Raw genomic sequence first — 17,272 nt, forward strand, 5'->3', positions numbered from 1 at the left:
AAAAGTAAAGGGGTGCCGTGAGTTATTTTGATATGGTTTCTGATTCTGGCTCCGTCCTCACTATTAGAAGTGCAACTTCCCCACCAAAGTATGGGTCTAGTTGCACCCCTGCTGTCTCCCACCTGAGCTTCAATAGAAGTCAACGGGGGACATACACTCTCCCGAATATTTATTTGAAATCTCCCACTTTCTTCTTCTAAAATGTTGCCATGTATGCAATAGCTACACTGGGTTATCTCACAAGCAGAATGTAGGGCTGTTCAGCAGTGTGCTCATTGTGGGTATTTTCAATGACTTTCATAATCTTGTCAGAAGCGGAACAGCAGGCTGTCAAGTGTGCACTTCCTTCCCAGTGTGATGCAAGGCTAACTTCAGATCAGCACACAGGGCTCATTGATAGGCGGAGTCAGACAGTCACACAGCGAGCGCGAGCAGCACCCATTGCACAGCAGCATGGCCGCGAAGCTCCCCCTCCGAGAGGAGTTCGAGCAGTGGACAGTGGAACAGGTGGCGGAGTTCTTGAAGCAGGTACGATACCGAGTGCAGAAAGCACAATACAATAGACGCCTCTCTGCTTAGCTAGGTGAAAAGAAAGCCTCTAAATCGCCCTTTTTTCTTTGCTATGCAGTGTTTATCCTGTGTACTATCTGTATAATGGATACCCTTGTGTTCTGATATTTCTAATAATGAAATCATAATTTAGGTTAACCTGGGAATGATTACATGATGTTGTTACGCCCTGCATGCCCCCTGCACATCACATTCACACGATGCCTTGCTGGCAGAAAAAAACGTGCACCAGGGACAAACTAGGAACAGCGGTACAACAACGTCACTATAAATCCACACTGTAGCGTTAGACGGCTTTGCTCAAGAGTCTAAATGACACTGTTAGGTTACTTCTGTACAAGATCTATCCCCACCAAAAATGAGATGGAAACTGGGCACGAATTGCACAATTACTATCAGCATGAAAACTGTAGTAACCATATACATGACAACTTGTTCCTAATTAGTGAGAATTTGTAGTGCTTAATTTGAGCTGGTGGTTTCTAATTGCCAACACCGGGGGCTTGCCTAATTTAGAAATGAGCGCAATAACAGTTGTTAGTTAATACAATATACATTAAAACTGCCCAAGAAAGTTTCATAGCTTAGGGGGCTGCAATAGTCACACTTGCAGGAGTGTGACTGTTAGTAGTTGTGTTAATATGATCATTGGCAGCACATCGGGATAATTTTTGGTGAAAGAAACAAGGGCCTCTTATGAGGGCCCTGGCACTTTTTTTGTTACAAATTAAGCGCTGGTGAGAAGCATCTCATTTAGTCAAATCCACTAAAACTAGCAACATTTGAATGTGAATAACAGCAAACACTGCATGACACTGAATGGAAAAGGCATGACTAACTGTCCCCTTTTGTCAGACTAAAATATTTACACAGGGATGCCTAGCAGAAGTGTGCTGCCCGTCTGCAAAGCGCCCCAGTGTCTCTTCAGAGACAGCTCACACTGCATAAATCCCAGTGCAGTATTTTGTGAAAGCCCAGATCAATGTTTTTAATCACAAATTCGTGATATTTGTAAGTTCAGACTCGCTCTTGTAAAATTACAACATTCATTTTAGGTCTGGAAATAATCACTAGTGGGGAACCCCTGATAAAAACATGCTACACAGTAGAAGAAATACGCATTTCCTGATAACTACTTTGCAAGCAGATATGTACACTATTTTTAATTTGACCTGAATACTCAAATCTAATTTTGACTAATGCCCAGTAGCACTATCAGAGTGTATTGCTTCCATAAACTTTGTATATTTGTTGCAAGATTGTCTGTTCACGCATATGTTTCATGAGGTTTAATCAAACACTTAAGAAGTTTTTATTTTGTTAGTTTGCTATTGAAAAACAATTAAATAATGGGCCTTGACGCAGATGGAGTTTCCTCACTGAGCACTGGAACCATTAATTTGTTTTCCTGCACAGAATCGCCAATCTTCTGAATGAGGTCCATGGGAGGGGAAATCTAGTGAGGGTCACTTGCAGCCCAGCGGCGGACACCCTGGCAGGTCAAAGGCTTCAACTAAGGGAGCCAGCTCACTCTCCGCCCAAGGAAATCATGTGGTTTCCCCAGTGCTTAACTTGTGCTTGTTGTTTCCGGTGCTGAGCACTGACACTTATTTTTGAGGGCCGGGGCTTACTCTTCTGCCTCATGCATTTGGTGCGAGCAAAAGACACATATGGGGAAGACGGAGGAATGGAAAAACGAAAAAGCGTCACAAAGGAAGAAAGTAGAAAGCTGCTAGAGTGAGCTGAAGGGGAAGGGAGTGTCTTTAAATGGATTGAAGAGGCCGACATGGCTTCAGGATTACACTGCCTCAGTATTCCGTGTTCACACATTTAATTGCAGCAGCTGCGTGTTTAAGAGTAGGGCTTTGGGCACCGGCACCTTTTTATTTCCAAATTAAGCACTGGGTTTCCCCGTATCTAAATGGAGTGGTAGAAATGAGAGTTTACTGGATGGTTAATCCATCACTTTATGGGCGCTCGTCCCTTCCATCAAACTCTAAATTACCTCTGTTGTAGTTTGGACTCTTAACCTGAGCAAGACTGCTGGTTTAAGAATGACAGTACTTTTGTTTGTAGGCGACTGCGTCTTTCCTACAACAAGTCGCAACTGTTATCCCAACCTTACCGGCTCACTAGCAGCACCTCACCAGAAACACTATAGTAAAAGGTGATTTATGGCAGCCGTTTATGCATGGACTCAAAAAATAAGATATCTCAGGGAGTTTCGTGGTTAAATGGAGATTACCCTTTTCTCACAGATATATTATGTCTCATACAAACACAGGCAATGACACAGATGCAGTAAAGTTATAATAGCTTTTTATGTAACATAACTCCAATTTGCGAAAAGTTGCATGGACTGCAATGATTAGGATAATCAATAAAGCAAGTAGCAGTATTGTGAAGACGAGAGTCATTGTTACGAAGACCCCTACCATTTTGCAATACATAGAAAAGATACATGAGATGTCAGATGCCCTAATACCCTAATAAAGAAGGCCGAACCTCCTAACTAAAGGAGAGCTGGGTTTGTTAAACCTAATCTGCCAATGCCGTGTCCATGAGAGGAGCCCCCCAACCCTCGTTACCTTGGAATGAGGTCTCTATCTCAGACTCCGCAGGGACACGAAGACTGGGTCAGTGTCAAGACGACTGCAGCATCGGTATCAGCGATGGTGGCGATGCCCTCTGTTCGGAATCCCTCTAATTATCTGTCTAAAGTGTGATGTATTTACACAGATCTACCAGGACCCCTGACGTAGATGTGTTCCTAAACAATAGATAACAGACATGCTTGGGACGGCAATTAAAATCAACAATCCCTCCAAAGTCTAGAGAGGGAAAATCCCTAAGTGTGAACACCTACTGTTTGTTTATCTTTGGTGTTTGAGCTTGACGCCTTGGCACGGTGACACTGATAATGTAACTCATAACAAGTGGCCTAACTATAAATAAGGCAGTCATCTTAGAAGAAATTAATAATTAAATGGGCTAAGACAGAGCAAGCTAAGTAGGTTAAAAGTCACTAGGTGACGGGGGCACGAGTCTACAAGCCAGAGGCTAAGCTAACTCCTGCTATCCCATTAAAACGAACTAGGATTCACTACACCTCCCTAGATTTTCATGTTTTTGCACGATTATTTGTGACTCTTATGATATCCCCTTTGGCTTATGATCTGCAACAGAAATAGTCCTTCGGCTGTGTAGAGCTGATAGAATCCCTTTTCCAACAGTTGCGATATTGCCAGTTTAGCCTGGTCAGATATGCCTCTGTTACTGTTATGCTTGAATTGTGGCCGTGCTCACTGAACGTAAAAGTTTCACTAGATTCGAAACTAATTAGATTTCCCCATATGTAGAAATGCTGCGTCCTTTCACTTTGCACCTTATGCGCTCACTACAGCAAATCGATTTTTGTATTGCTTGATGACAGTGCATTTCCAAATGCTTTTACTAATCTTTACACTGTCCATTGGTTTGTGTAGTCGTATTCCCAATGTCTTTCTTTCTTTAGCTTTGGTTTCACGTTGTACTTTGTTTTATCTAAAATGTGCTAATCAGATGTGTACTTTTTAGCATTTATATGTCACTGGCATGAATTTTCATGAAGCGTTTTGCTATTTTATGCAGCACATAATATGAATTATTGTATGAGACATTTCAGACATCCTAAAGGGCCACAATTCTGCCCACTAACGGGACGACTAGGAGAATCAAATTGAAACGAACATCCCATGACCTACCTAGAAAACATATGGTAGATAGACTGTCCTGGTAATCTGTATAGCGATGGAATATCCAGAAGTGCCAGAACACTCCTTAAAACCAAAGCTCTGCAGAGGAATTAGACAAAAGTAATCAGTCTTCTACCAGATGGGGAGAAGGCAATCATCATCCAACATCAAACCGTTAAATCAAGGAAGGCTTAAACATTTGACTTTTAAAAGCTGGTCTCGTGCAGATAAAATCTAGGGCTGGGCAGAGTTCACAGAGTTCCGCTCCGTGGAATTCCGCCGAGTTCATTAAAAACTCCATGGAACTCCACAGAGGCAGAGTTCCGAGACCTGCAGAGTCCTGAATGCACTTGATCTCAGAAGGGTAAGCAGGGTCGGGCCTGGCTGCTTAGCGCTTCCAAGATCGGGCGCATTCAGGAGAGGGCTGTAGGCAGCGAAAGCTGCACTGCACACGGGGCAGGCCAATGCACAAAAGGCCTGAAACAGCAGCTTTCTTACGCTGCCTTCAACCCTGGCCTGAATTCAGGCCAGTGCCGAAGGCAGCAAATGCTGCCAGGGCTCTTGTGCACTGGCCTACCCAGTGCACCTGGGACAGGCCGGTACACAAGAGGCCTGAAAAGGCACCTTTTACTGCCTAACACCCTGGCCTGAATTCAGGCAGGGCTGTAAGCAGCAAAAACTGCAATTTCAGTCCTTGTTTGTGCACCAGTTTGCACAAACAAGGAAAATGATGAGGACTTACCTGGGTCCTCCAGGGGGTCTTTGTCGTCCTCCGCAGTGGCCTGGCTCTCTACCTCCATCTGCCCCCTGCTCCTGGGCTGCTGACAGAGGGAGGCCTGGCCCTGAATCCCTCACCAGTGCACACTGCAGCCCAGTTATGGACTACACAGCACAGACTGTCTCACTTGCACTGTGTATCCCATAACTAGGCTGCAGCGTGCACCAGGTGAGCTCTGCTTCGCTCGCAGGGCTAGCTGAGTTTTTGGGCAAACTCCACACTCCAAGCGGAGTGCCAAAAATTCTGTTAGCTCTGCCAGCGAGCGGAGCTCCCCACCCACCCCTAATAAAAACTCAGCACTTTGAAATTCCACAGAAAGGCACTGATTACAAGTTTGGCAGAGCAAAATTAAAGTCTGGAATTCCACTCCACACGATCATGTCTGGCTCAGTTTCTGTGTTTGGTTTTCCCTGGTGCAGGGACATCGATCTGATGTCACCGGCCAGAAATTCCAGCTGGGTAAAATATCCTGAGGCTTCAGCTGCAAGAGCAGCAGCTCCTTGACATCCGACCCTGCCAGACCTTTTTCTCTGGCAAGAGAGGGCTAGGTATTGCTTCCCCTTACAAGAACTGTTCTTCCACTTCACTCCCCTACGTTGCCTATCACTGTCCCTCTACTCTCATGCCGTACAGAAATAACTAAGCACATTTACTACCTGCTTAGACTAGGTGGTGAATGTGTACGTTTCTTCCATGTTTGGGACCTGAATTATATTTAGGAAATTTTAAGTTCAGTTGTAAGTGATCCCCCTGTTGGCCATTTACCTGTACTCTGATAGATACCCAAGCTCACAAGGGGCTTTTGGCATGCCCTTTTCCTTTTCGTCATCCCCTCATGGCACTGTTGGGGTTTGATTAAAAACTACCAGTCTCAGAAGAATCTTAGTGACAGGCTTGCTACTAGCCAAGAGGAGTATGGCAACACAAAGGAGTAGAGGCCCGACGCGCACAGCACAGGAATGGAAGAATGATTTAAAAATATTGTATTATCGCAATTAATGTGATGCGTCTACCAAGCATGTCAGATACAGTTATTTGGAATACTCTAAGAAGTTTATTGGCTTATGTATTTATTTATTTGCAGTGTTATATCGCATGTACTAGACCCTGGGGTATCAGAGTGCTTTACAGTGAAGAAGAGGAAAACTTTGCACAAAAAATGAGTACACATTATTGGTTAACATAGGCTACAGGCCAATAAAAGACATGGATCTGTTTACAATGTATACACTGTAATGTGGGGAGGGAGGCTGCATCCGATACAGCACTGAATGACCAGGAGATGTGAATGGGATACGTATGACTATGCTGTGATTTGTGGTGTAAAGGTGGTCATGAGATAGGAGAAGAGACCATTACTTTATGGTAAAACTGCAAAATGTTGAACCCACGTTCTGTACTCCACGTCCTGATTGCTAAATCTCTAAGTTTATACATGTCTCACTGTATGTACCAAGCAGGACCGGCGTTAGCGCTGGTTGTGCTCACTGTCACAGTGTTTGTTGGTGCTTCCCCACCCAAAAACTCCTCCCCCTCTAACACCCTCACTACCAAGGGCCACCAGTGCCCCTCATCTCTCCATAGCCCCTCTCCCACATACATTTCATTTCTTTTATAGCACTACTCATACCAGTGTAGGGTGTCAGGGCACTTGACATCACACACACATTATATAAAGCCAATGAATCATGCATGAATATATCAGTCTATTGGAAATACTACTTAAGACAATGAGGATTACAAGGTGTAGGAGTCACATGTCAACGATACTAGTAGGAAGTATATTTTAGTGTTGGTCTGGAGAAACACAAACCCAAAAGTACCACTGTGGTTGGTTCTGCAAATAAGAATGTATTTCTGCTAAAATGAACATGTTTTAGCAACATTAAGATAATGAAAGACTGGGGGAAAGCATAGACCCTCATTATGACATTGGCAGTCAGCTGACCGCCATGCTGGCGATGGCGGTAGTACTGTCGCCAGGCTGGCTGTGAAGACCGCCAAATTACGACCATGACAGTGATGCCTTCCATAGACAGCCAATGTACCACCCGAACCGCCAGTGCGGTCCGTCCACTGACCACAGCCGTAGCCATCTTCGTGCAGGCGGAAGACAAAGACCTGCTCACCATATAATGACATAGCAGATTACCAAGATTTCCGGGACGGGACCACCGCCACCAAAAGCCTGGCAGAAACACATCATATAAAAGGAGACACTCACCTCCAGGGACACAGAGGAGTCCGCGGCCGCCATAGAACCTGAACTGGAAGTCCTGCTGATGCTTTACCATGCGATGGGAGTCCAGGAGCAGCAATGCCGACGAAGACGATGACGGTGAGTATAGCTGCCTAGCACACAAGGGAGGGAGAGGAGAGTGACACACCCACACGTACAGCATACACCAAAGACACATAACATACACCGAGAACAATCTGCAGAGTAAATCTACAACAACATAACCCAGGAGCAAAGAAAGATAGGATACATACCTCTGGTCAGACCAGTGTAATGTAGGAACAATGACCTCAAATATAAATATATAAATATTTACATATGTACAAATATATAGTAGGGCCATTGGCCAGTCCACAGTCAACAAATGGCCACAGGGCAATGTCCAAGGCCCACCTTAACTCCTGACTGCCCAGTCATCCACTGGGCAGGGGCATGATGATGATGTTAGGCAGGCACCTCAGGGGGTGGGGGTGAATTTCTTCTTGGGAGGGGGGTCCTTGGGCTTGGGTTTTGCAGTGGGTGGGTCTTTACCCTCCTGTTGAGGGGGTGGAGGAGTGGGCTTGGGGCAGGGGGCCGGAGTGCCACTCCTGTGCCACTTAGGGGCAGGTGTAGTTTTAGGGGGATGAAGAGGATTCGACTGGGAGCTGGAGGTACTGGGCTGGGAGGAGGGATCTCTCTCTTATGAACAGGACGGGGGGGAGGGAAGAGGTCAAGGCGGGAAAGGAAAAGCTTCTTAGGACCAAGGGGGTCGGTTGTGGGAGGAGGATTTGGAATGGAGGTAGAGGGAGTGGTTGTAGGTGGAGTAGGTGTGCTGGACCTGGGTCCAGGTGCATTGACAGTGTGCATGTGTGAGGTGGATGGCTTCTGGGTGTCTGAGTGGAAGCGCTTATGTGTAATTGGAGGGGGGGCAGACAGGGTGGGAGAGGACAAACGGGACTTATGTATGTTTGTTGTGGTGGTGTCTGCAAGTGGAGAGGGTGTGCTGCGTGAGGTTGTGATGGTGGTGGTGGTGTCTGAGCATGTGTTATGTGGGGTGCATGTCTGCGTGTCTGCTGTTGTGGTGACTGTTGGCAAGGCTGTACAGGAGGCAGGATCTGAGAATGATGATGCAGTGCATACAGGTGTGTGTGTTGATGTGTCTGTGAGGGAGGAGGAGGAGGGGGAGTCAGTGGAGGCAGTGGAGGCAGTGGCTGTTGTAGTATGTGCATCTGTGTGTCAGGTGTGTCCTTGTGGAGTGAAGTGTGGTGCCTGTGTTTGTCTGTGTGAGTCCTGTCTGTTGTTTTGGGTGCATGCTTGTCAGATTGTGTGCATGGGATGGGTTGGGGGAGAGGGCTTTGGGACTGGGAACAGGTACATGGAGGGGGGATGGTAGAACCAGGGACACCTGCTACCGTCAGAGAGGAGGCCAGGGCCTGAAACAATCTTTGTAGGGCAACCAAGCCACTGTGAATGCCCTCCATGTTGGAATTGCATGGCTGCATCTGGGATGCCAGCCCCTGGATGGCATTCACTATGGTTGATTGTCCTTCAAAGATGGATCTCAGGAGGTCAATAGCCTCCTCACTGAGGGCAGCAGGGCCAATTGTGGAAGGGCCTGTGGTGCCTGGAGCAAAGGAGATGCTCAGCCTCCTGGGTGAGCGGGCATAGGCAACTGGGTGGGGGAAGCATTGGGAGGGTGGTGCTGGTATGGGGGGGGCAGAAGATCTTGTAGATGGGGTGATCCCAGAGGGGTCTGCCACCACCAGGGAGCTTCCATCTGTAGTCATCACTCCTGTCTCCCCCGTGGCACTCCCTTCTCCCTCCAACCCACTGGTCCCCTCAGCGCCTGTGCTCTCTGCCTCCTGGGTCCCGTGGGCTGCAACTCCCCCCCTCGCCGCTGCCCCTGCTCCTTCCCCAGATCATGCTAATGCACACACGGACAGGATAAGAGAAGGAGAGAGGGTGGGGGAAGAAAGGGAGCACAGGGTCAATCACAGCACCAACAGCATATATGGCATACACATCATATTCACTCGGTTGTATGTCGGAACGCCGCCTGCCGGAACAACGAGTGCCTGAACAACGAGGTCGGAACAACGACCTCGTTGTTACCACTAATGCCTTTACCACAAATGCCTTAACAACGATATTTCTTTGTAAAGTCATTCCTGGTAAAGGCATTAGTAATAGGCATCCATTGATCCTGCATGCATCACCACGACCCCCCACCCCGCCCCAATACCTAAAACCCCCCGACCCCACCCCAAAACCTAAAACCCCCCGCCCCCACACCCCGCCCCCACACCCTGCCCCAAAACCTAAAACCCTCCGATCCCCCACCCCCACCCCAAAACCTAAAACCCTCCGTCCCCCCCACCCCCGCCCTAAAACCTAAAACCCTCCGACCCCCCCACCACCGCCCCAAAACCTAAAACCCTCCGACCCCCCCACCCCGCACCAAAACCTAAAAGCCCCGGCTTCCCACCCCGCCTCAAAATCTAAAACCCCCGACCCCCCACCCCTGCCCCAAAACCTAAAACCCCCTACCCCCACCCCAAAACCTAAAACCCCCCGACATCCACCCCTGCCTCAAAACCTAAAACCCTCCGACCCCCCCACCCCGCCTCAAAACCTAAAACCCCCCGACCCCCCACCCCGCCTCAAAACCTAAAACCCCTGACCCCCTACCCCGCCCCAAAACCTAAAACCCCCTGACCCCTCACCCCGCCCCAAAACCTAAAACCCCCGACCCCCCACCCCACCCCAAAACCTAAAACCCTCCGACCTCCCACCCCACCCCAAAACCTAAAACCCCCGACCCCCCACCCCGCTTCAAAACCTAAAACCCCCCCGACCCCACACCCCCGCCCCAAAACCTAAAACCCTCCGACCCCCCACCCCTGCTCCAAAACCTGTAACCCCCTGGCCCCCCCACTTACCTGAGTCATCGCCTCATCGTCCGCGCTGTCCTCCTTAGCTGACTCCCTTGTTTGTGCCTTAACCACGCATGTTCATTGTTCAGGACATGCGTGGTTAAGGCACAAAAAAACGAAGTCGTGGTTAAGGAAAGCTTTGTTCCACTTTCGTTAACCAGGACTTTGTTGTAACAGAGTCGGTGTAGAGGACGTTTCCGCGTTCACTCACTGGGACTAACCCTGTGCAGCATGGACCACAATGACAAACCATTACCTGGGTACATCAGCAGAAAGAACGCAAACGCTACCATCTGCACACCTACTGGGACTCACTAAGCCCTGTCTACCATGGTATGGTAGCTACTTACCAATACCAAATATACATACCACCCTACATAGATAAGCAGAACCACACAGAAATAGCTAAACCGGTATATTGGGGTGCCCCCTGACTAGAACCTTGCACCCAAACCCCATCCCAGGCAACAAGTAAAAAAATACCACACAATCTGTACTCACCCCCTTGTGGCTTCTGTGCTGCCCTCAAGCGCCCAACCAACTCAGGATTGGCCACCGCCAGTATGTAAGCCATTAGGGGGGGGGGGTCAGTCTCCGATGGGCACCCCTCCCTTGTTGGGAAGCCATCCCCAGCTGGGCCTCCGCGGTCTTCCGGGCCCAGCATCTCAGGTCTTCACACTGTTTCCTGCAGTGGGTGCTCCGTCAGCAATGGATCCCCAGGGTCCACACATCCTTGGCAATGGAACGCCACAACCCTTTCTTTTGATGGGTGCTGACCTGCAGAGGAGACACAGACAGAAGGACACCATGAACTCAACAATCCATTCTGTTACACAGATGACCCACATTAAGCACACACGTCCCCTATCTCTGTATACACAATACATGCAGCCAAACCACCAACCCAAAATGACACACAGCCAGCACACACATACATCTTCATGCAGCCATGTTGCATCCAAAGTACCTATGATGTACTCACCTGTTGGTCTGCGGGCCCATACAACTGCCCATAGAGGAGTAGGACCCCATCCACAAGCTTTTCAAACTCCTCGGATGAGAAGGCTGGGATCCCTTACCATGTAGCACAGGCCATCGCAAGTTCCAGACACAGGTCAAAGCAGCACACGCAGTGGAGATGTTCAACTGTAGAGAATCTGGAATCAAGTGAAGTGGTACAGAGAAAATGGCGGTCATGTCCGCGGCAGTGAACACCTTCACCACCGGCGTTGATCATCATTGGTTCCGGTACTCCATTGAGCTCCATGTTAGCCAATGAGGAGTTGCACAGCAGTGCAGACTGCCTTCCACCATGACGGCAAATGCCAGAGAAGTGAGGTCACTTCCAACTGTCCCTGAATATAGGACAGGCAGTTGTCATTTTCTAATGCTAGTACTTATGTTGGGCAAATGTATGTGCCTCATTGGTATTGATTGTACACCTAGACTATTCCAGTCTTCTAAATACATACATGCTCTGTGAACTGTGATATTTTGTGCCCATACTTGCTGTAGTCACACACATTTAAATTTTGGCTCACTTAGATACCTTCCGCTGCAGAGGATGAGGAGGAGGAGGTGGCAAGCACCTGTGTACAGACCCCTAGTGGACTTGGCTACACTGGAGAAGCAGCACATCATACTCACCTATCGTCTGGACAGGGCCACAATTACTGAGCTGTGTGCCCAATTGGAGCCTGATCTAATTCCTGCTATCCGTAGCACTACAGCAGTTTCCCCTGTAGTACAGGTACTTTCAGTGCACCACTTCTTGGCAAGTGCTTCATTCCAGGTGGCATAGGGCTTGGCTGCAGGAATGTCACAGCCAATGTTTTCAATAGTGCTTGGAAGTGTTTTGGCTGCTTGCTCAAACACATGAGCAGCTACATCTCATTCCCCAAGAGTGGAGATTTGCCCACTGTGAAGGCTGGATTGTACACCATGGGGCACATACCACATGTGACGGGACCCATATTGCCTTGGTCCCTCCCAGGGCAAATGAGCAGGTCTATAGTAATAGGAAGAGTTTCCACTCAATAAATATCCAGATGGTGTGCCTTGCTGACCAATACATCTCCCATGTCACTGCCAAGTTTCTTGGATCTGTGCATGATGCCTATGTATTGAGGAATAGCAGGATCCCACAGGTGATGGCATGACCACAGAGGCACAGAGTGTGGCTCATAGGTGAGCTTGATTCTTCACACAATGTATGTCAGTATATGCCAACTGGAGTTGCACTTCATGCCATTTTACATGTGTAATATGTGTCCCTCACTACTTCCAGGTAACTCTGGCTACCCAAACCTGTCGTGGATGTTGACCCCTGTTAGGAATCTGAGAACTGGGGTTGAAAATCGATACAATGAGGGACATGGCCGTACCAAGGAGGGTTGTAGAATGCACTTTTGGTCTACTGAAAGCCAGGTTCAGGTGCCGCCATTTAACAGGTGGATCCCTATGTTACACCCCTAAGAAGGTCTGCCAGATTGTGGTGGTCTGCTGCATGCTGCACAATTTGGCCCTCAGATGCCATGTGCCCTACCTGCAGGAGGAGGGGGGAGACAATGCACCTTTGGCAGCAGTGGATACTGAAAACAGGGAGGAAGAGGAGGAGGATGTGGACAAGAGGACACAAATCATACAGTAGTTCTTCCAATGACACTCAGGTAAGACTGCAGATCTGATCATATCTCTATTTAAGTTAAGTGCTGTGTGCCAGCTGTGTTGTGCCAATCACTGCCTTTGCATTTCAATTGACTGTAATTTATGCCTTACCTTTTTGCAGATGTTAGTATGGTCACAACTGTGTTATGATGTGATGACTACAAACTGCTTAAACAAATTTTTTGGATGGACTCACACATTACAGGACATTTGCACAGGATAATACAGTTCATTACATTCCACTTTTCTGTCTGATAAAGCCCCAGTACTCCAGTTGTGTTCATGAATGTTTATTGAAGTGACAATAATGAAGCGATAGTGCATACTTCAGGGCAGTGGACCAGTTGGTTTGTAGCACCGGCCCCGTGTCCATGGGGCCATAGGAAGAGGAGCATTGGCAATCCAAAGTGAACAATGTGACTCAGTGAACACAAGGGGGGCATTGTTGAGGGGCTCATTTCCTAGTGGTGGTCTTGGTCTTGGCAACAGTCTCTGGTGTTTGTCTGGGTCACAGGGAACATTTGTGGGGTGGTTGTTCTTCTGCAGAGGGAGAGTACTGGTGGCCTGTGGGTCCTGTGGCAGGTCCTCCTGTCCACTAGGTGCAGCATATGTTGATGGCTGGTGAGTGGACTGGCTCGTGGAAGTGGGCCACTGGTGTGCTCTGGTATCCCTCATGGTGTTGACCATTTCACCCAGAACCTCTACAATGGAGGCCATGTTGGCATTTAGGGCCTGCAACTGCTGAATTACCTCCTAGTGGTGTACCCCCTGCAGCCGCTGATTCTCCTGCATGATACTAATCACCTGGTCCATCCTGCCCTGTGATTTTTGGTATGCCCCAGGACATATGTGAGTGCCTCCTGGGCAGTCGGTTCCCTGGGCCTGGCATCCCCCTGGCGCACAGCTGACCTTCCACTGTTCCTGCCCCCCTGTGCCTGTGTCCCCTAAACGGTGTGCTCACTCCCACTTACACCAGGACCTTCACCCTCTTGCCTGTGTGGTGTCAACTTGGGTCTCTGTACAGGTGGGCACACTATTGATCGACCTGTCCTGGGGACAGGGGTCTGGGGACGTTGAGTGGCTGCTGTGGTGTTGGAGTCAGAGGTGGGGCCCTGTGGTGGACTGACTGCAGGATGTGGAATCTGACTGACCTGTGGTCCCAGATGGGCCACGTAGTTCAGCCAGTTTGGGACATCCAGAGTTGCTGTCATCACTGAAGGCATCGTCTGGTGGAGGATTGGGTTGGCGTGGCACTTGCTCGCCGCTGACATTGTGTGGATGTAACTGATTTGTTAGGGTCATTGTCTGTCACATTTTCCTCATTTCTACCTTTCCCTATTGGTTTGGTGTTGTCCTCCCACCTTTGGCAGTGTATGGTGATGGATTGTGGGATTGGTAGTTCTATAAGCTGTCCAGGCATTGCTGGTGGGTGTGCTTGCAGAGCTGGGAGGGGTGTGCTTGCAGTAGGTAGGGCATGCAGGGGTACACAATTGAGGGTGGTGATTGGGGTGGTGCACTATGTGGGATGGAGTGGGGTGCAGGGAGTCAGGGTGAGGGGGTTACAGGCCATGCAGGTATCGGTGGAGGAGGGTTAGTAATGGCGACTTACCAGTTTCCAGCTCTCCAGTGACTTCAGTGAGGCCCTCAGGATGCAGGATTGCCAAGACTTGATCCTCCCATTATTTGAACTATGGGGGAGGAGGTGGGGGTTCACCGCCAGTCCTCATGATGGCGACCTAGTGCTAGTGCCTTGATGCAATAAAATGCACCTTCCCCTATAGGTTGTTCCACCTCTTTCGGATTTCATCCCTTGTGCATGGATATTGTACCACGAAGTTCACCCTGTCCACGATCCTCCGCCATAGCTCTATCTTCCTGGCAATGGAGATCTCCTGGACTTCTGCACCAAACCGGTGTGGCTCTACCCTGACAATTTCCTCCACCATGATACGCAACTCCTCATCTGTGAAACGGATGCTTTTGTGGGGACATGCCTATTGTTGAGTTGTGTGTGTTGTGCAGAGGGTGTCCAGTGTTGTGGTAGGGTGTGTGGTGTGTGATGCATGACAGATGTATAGGTAGATGTGGTGTGTGTGAGCAGTTCTTTAAGGGATTGGCCTGGCAAGGTGTAGCAGTCTTTTTGTGTTTGCAAAGGATTGTGAGTTATGTGGGAGGGGTGTTTTATAGTGCTGTTGGTGGGTGTGTATAGTGTGTGCGTATGTGTCAGGTGTGGGTTTTTTGATCTGTCCAATGTTGGCTTGAAGTGGTGTTGGGTGCCCAATTCCACTGTGGGGGTGTGCACTGCCAATGGCTGACTGCCGTTGAATGTCCGCTGTGGTGATTCGTGGGTCATAATGTGGAGGGTGGGGTATTGGTGGCGTAGCGGTGAGGGTGGTGGGTCCGACAGTTTTCCCCTTCGTTGGGTCTGGCAGACTTGTGGTTGTGGCTGGTTTCTGTCAGTTTTCTGTTTGTGTGTCATAATATGGCTGGCGGATTACCACCTCCGTGGCGGTCTGTTGGCGGCCGTCACCACGGTGGTCTTTGGAATAGACCACCAATGTCATAATGACCACCATAGTGTATTGACCTATACCATCCTGTTTGCATGAAGCTCTTTGATGACAGTTCATAGTTCGCTTAGCTATATTAGAGATAACTTATGAACTGCAAGTAACAAAAGGATCTCTGCAACAAAAGCAGTATCCCACTGAGCTATGCACATAAAGTTGGTGACTTGCTTGGTACACGTGTATTATCCCTCTACATTACTTTATTATGAGTCAAAACTGCCACTAGACAAAACTCTGATCTCTCTCTAGCAGGAACATTAAACACCAGAGTTCATTGACATTTTTATTGTTGCCTGAAAACTGACTGAAATCAGTTATTTCTAAAAATGATGCTCCTCCCCACCCCCTCACACAGTCCCCCCATGGTGTGCTCCAGGTGAGGTTGCACTGATCGCACTGCACTAGAGCTGACATTGGTACCAAGTTGTTTGCCACTCTGTAGAGGTTGTGTTATAAAATGCAAAATAATGCTTAAAAAAACACAACCTTGCAATTGAACACATCAGAGCAACAGAAATAGAAAAGGGTAGCCACCTGCTTCAACAATATTCCAAGACTTGGCATTAAGTTTAAAAGTTACCCCCAACAATTTCAACTATTGATGGTGTGGGTGCTAGGTCGTCAAGGTTTCTCTAGCGAGCATCATGGTTGGAACGAACAGGACAGTGCAATACAAAATAAAAATAGTTCCCACTTCACACAAGAGATAAAGTTAAATGAAGATTGAATAATACAGCAAAGGCAATAGAGGTCATAGCTTAAGCAGATGACAAAACAGTTAAAAGTTAATCAAAACATAAGGAATCCCAAACGGAATTCCGTTAGACCAGTTTTTAGTTACTTTATTGAGAAGGGCACTATTTGTGGAAGTACTTTTTCTGCTTATGGCTTCAGCTCACATGCCAAAGTCTGAATGTGAAGATTCCCTACTGAATCCAATCGAATACCAGTGGACTGTTATGGAATTGCCCTCCTATAATAAGGTCAAGCATCAACGTCATTGATCTGTCAGTCTTATATGCAAAGAATCCCCTCATAGCTTTTCTTTTTGTACCTATCCATTGCTTCCTGCCAGCGTCTGTGATATCTGCTCACATTCCATTCCAGTGATGACAGTGCAGCTCTCATCCAGTGGCGTTTATCATATTTCTATGCCCCTTTCTCACCCACCTCTACCCCAACTAGTTTCGTGGTAGTCTACACATCTTCTGCAATAGCCCACTATGTATAACTATCCTCTCATTCCTTTAAAATGGTTGCTTTGAGTGCATTATTATTCTTTTTTTTTTTAATCTCTTTATTATTTCAACAGTAACACACAAGATGAAACACTCCTGCATGGTCTGTTTAGGTACCCAAGAGCTGGTACATTCCATACATCGTATAAACAGAGATACAATTTAAAACAGCAACAGTAAACTATGCCACTTGTCGATAATTACACTGCCACTCTACAGAATGGAGGAGGTGCTAGGCAGATAGCTTCAGGGAGATGAGGGGCGCAGGGTGCCCAAACGTGCTAAAAGAGTGCAGTGTTTTTGTGGAGCGGCGTCGAGCACAGTAATATGACCTAAAGAGCTGGATGGGCCGAGACTTCATGGAACAAGATGATGAGTGTGTTGAGGACTCCCACGCGCTACCCCTCCACTAGTGCCACATCAAGCATGAAGGCCACCACAAACCCATCAACCATCCACAAAAAGCATACCATCCTGAAGGAGCACAATTTTATCGTATGCATCAATGTCTATGATAATTCTAAGGCGGACATGTGTCGTCCTTGGCCTCCATGCCAACAATGA

General features: G+C 48.0%; 1 protein-coding gene across 4 annotated transcripts in view; it reads left to right on the top strand.

Moving 5' to 3' along the window:
* Positions 1-413: 413 nt before the first annotated feature.
* BLNK (B cell linker) overlaps positions 414-17,272 on the top strand; it is a 545,638-nt gene continuing 528,779 nt past the window's right edge. For 3 of the 4 annotated variants that reach the window (XM_069239781.1, XM_069239782.1, XM_069239784.1), the window contains exon 1: positions 12,837-12,902. In XM_069239781.1, coding sequence (XP_069095882.1) covers positions 12,852-12,902 — 51 coding nt within the window. In that variant the 5' untranslated portion in view covers positions 12,837-12,851. Of the gene's footprint in view, positions 529-12,836; positions 12,903-17,272 lie in introns of those variants that run through there. The other variant, XM_069239783.1, reaches the window with a different exon arrangement.

This window comes from Pleurodeles waltl, chromosome 6, assembly GCF_031143425.1.
Source record: "Pleurodeles waltl isolate 20211129_DDA chromosome 6, aPleWal1.hap1.20221129, whole genome shotgun sequence".
NCBI lineage: Eukaryota > Metazoa > Chordata > Amphibia > Caudata > Salamandridae > Pleurodeles > Pleurodeles waltl.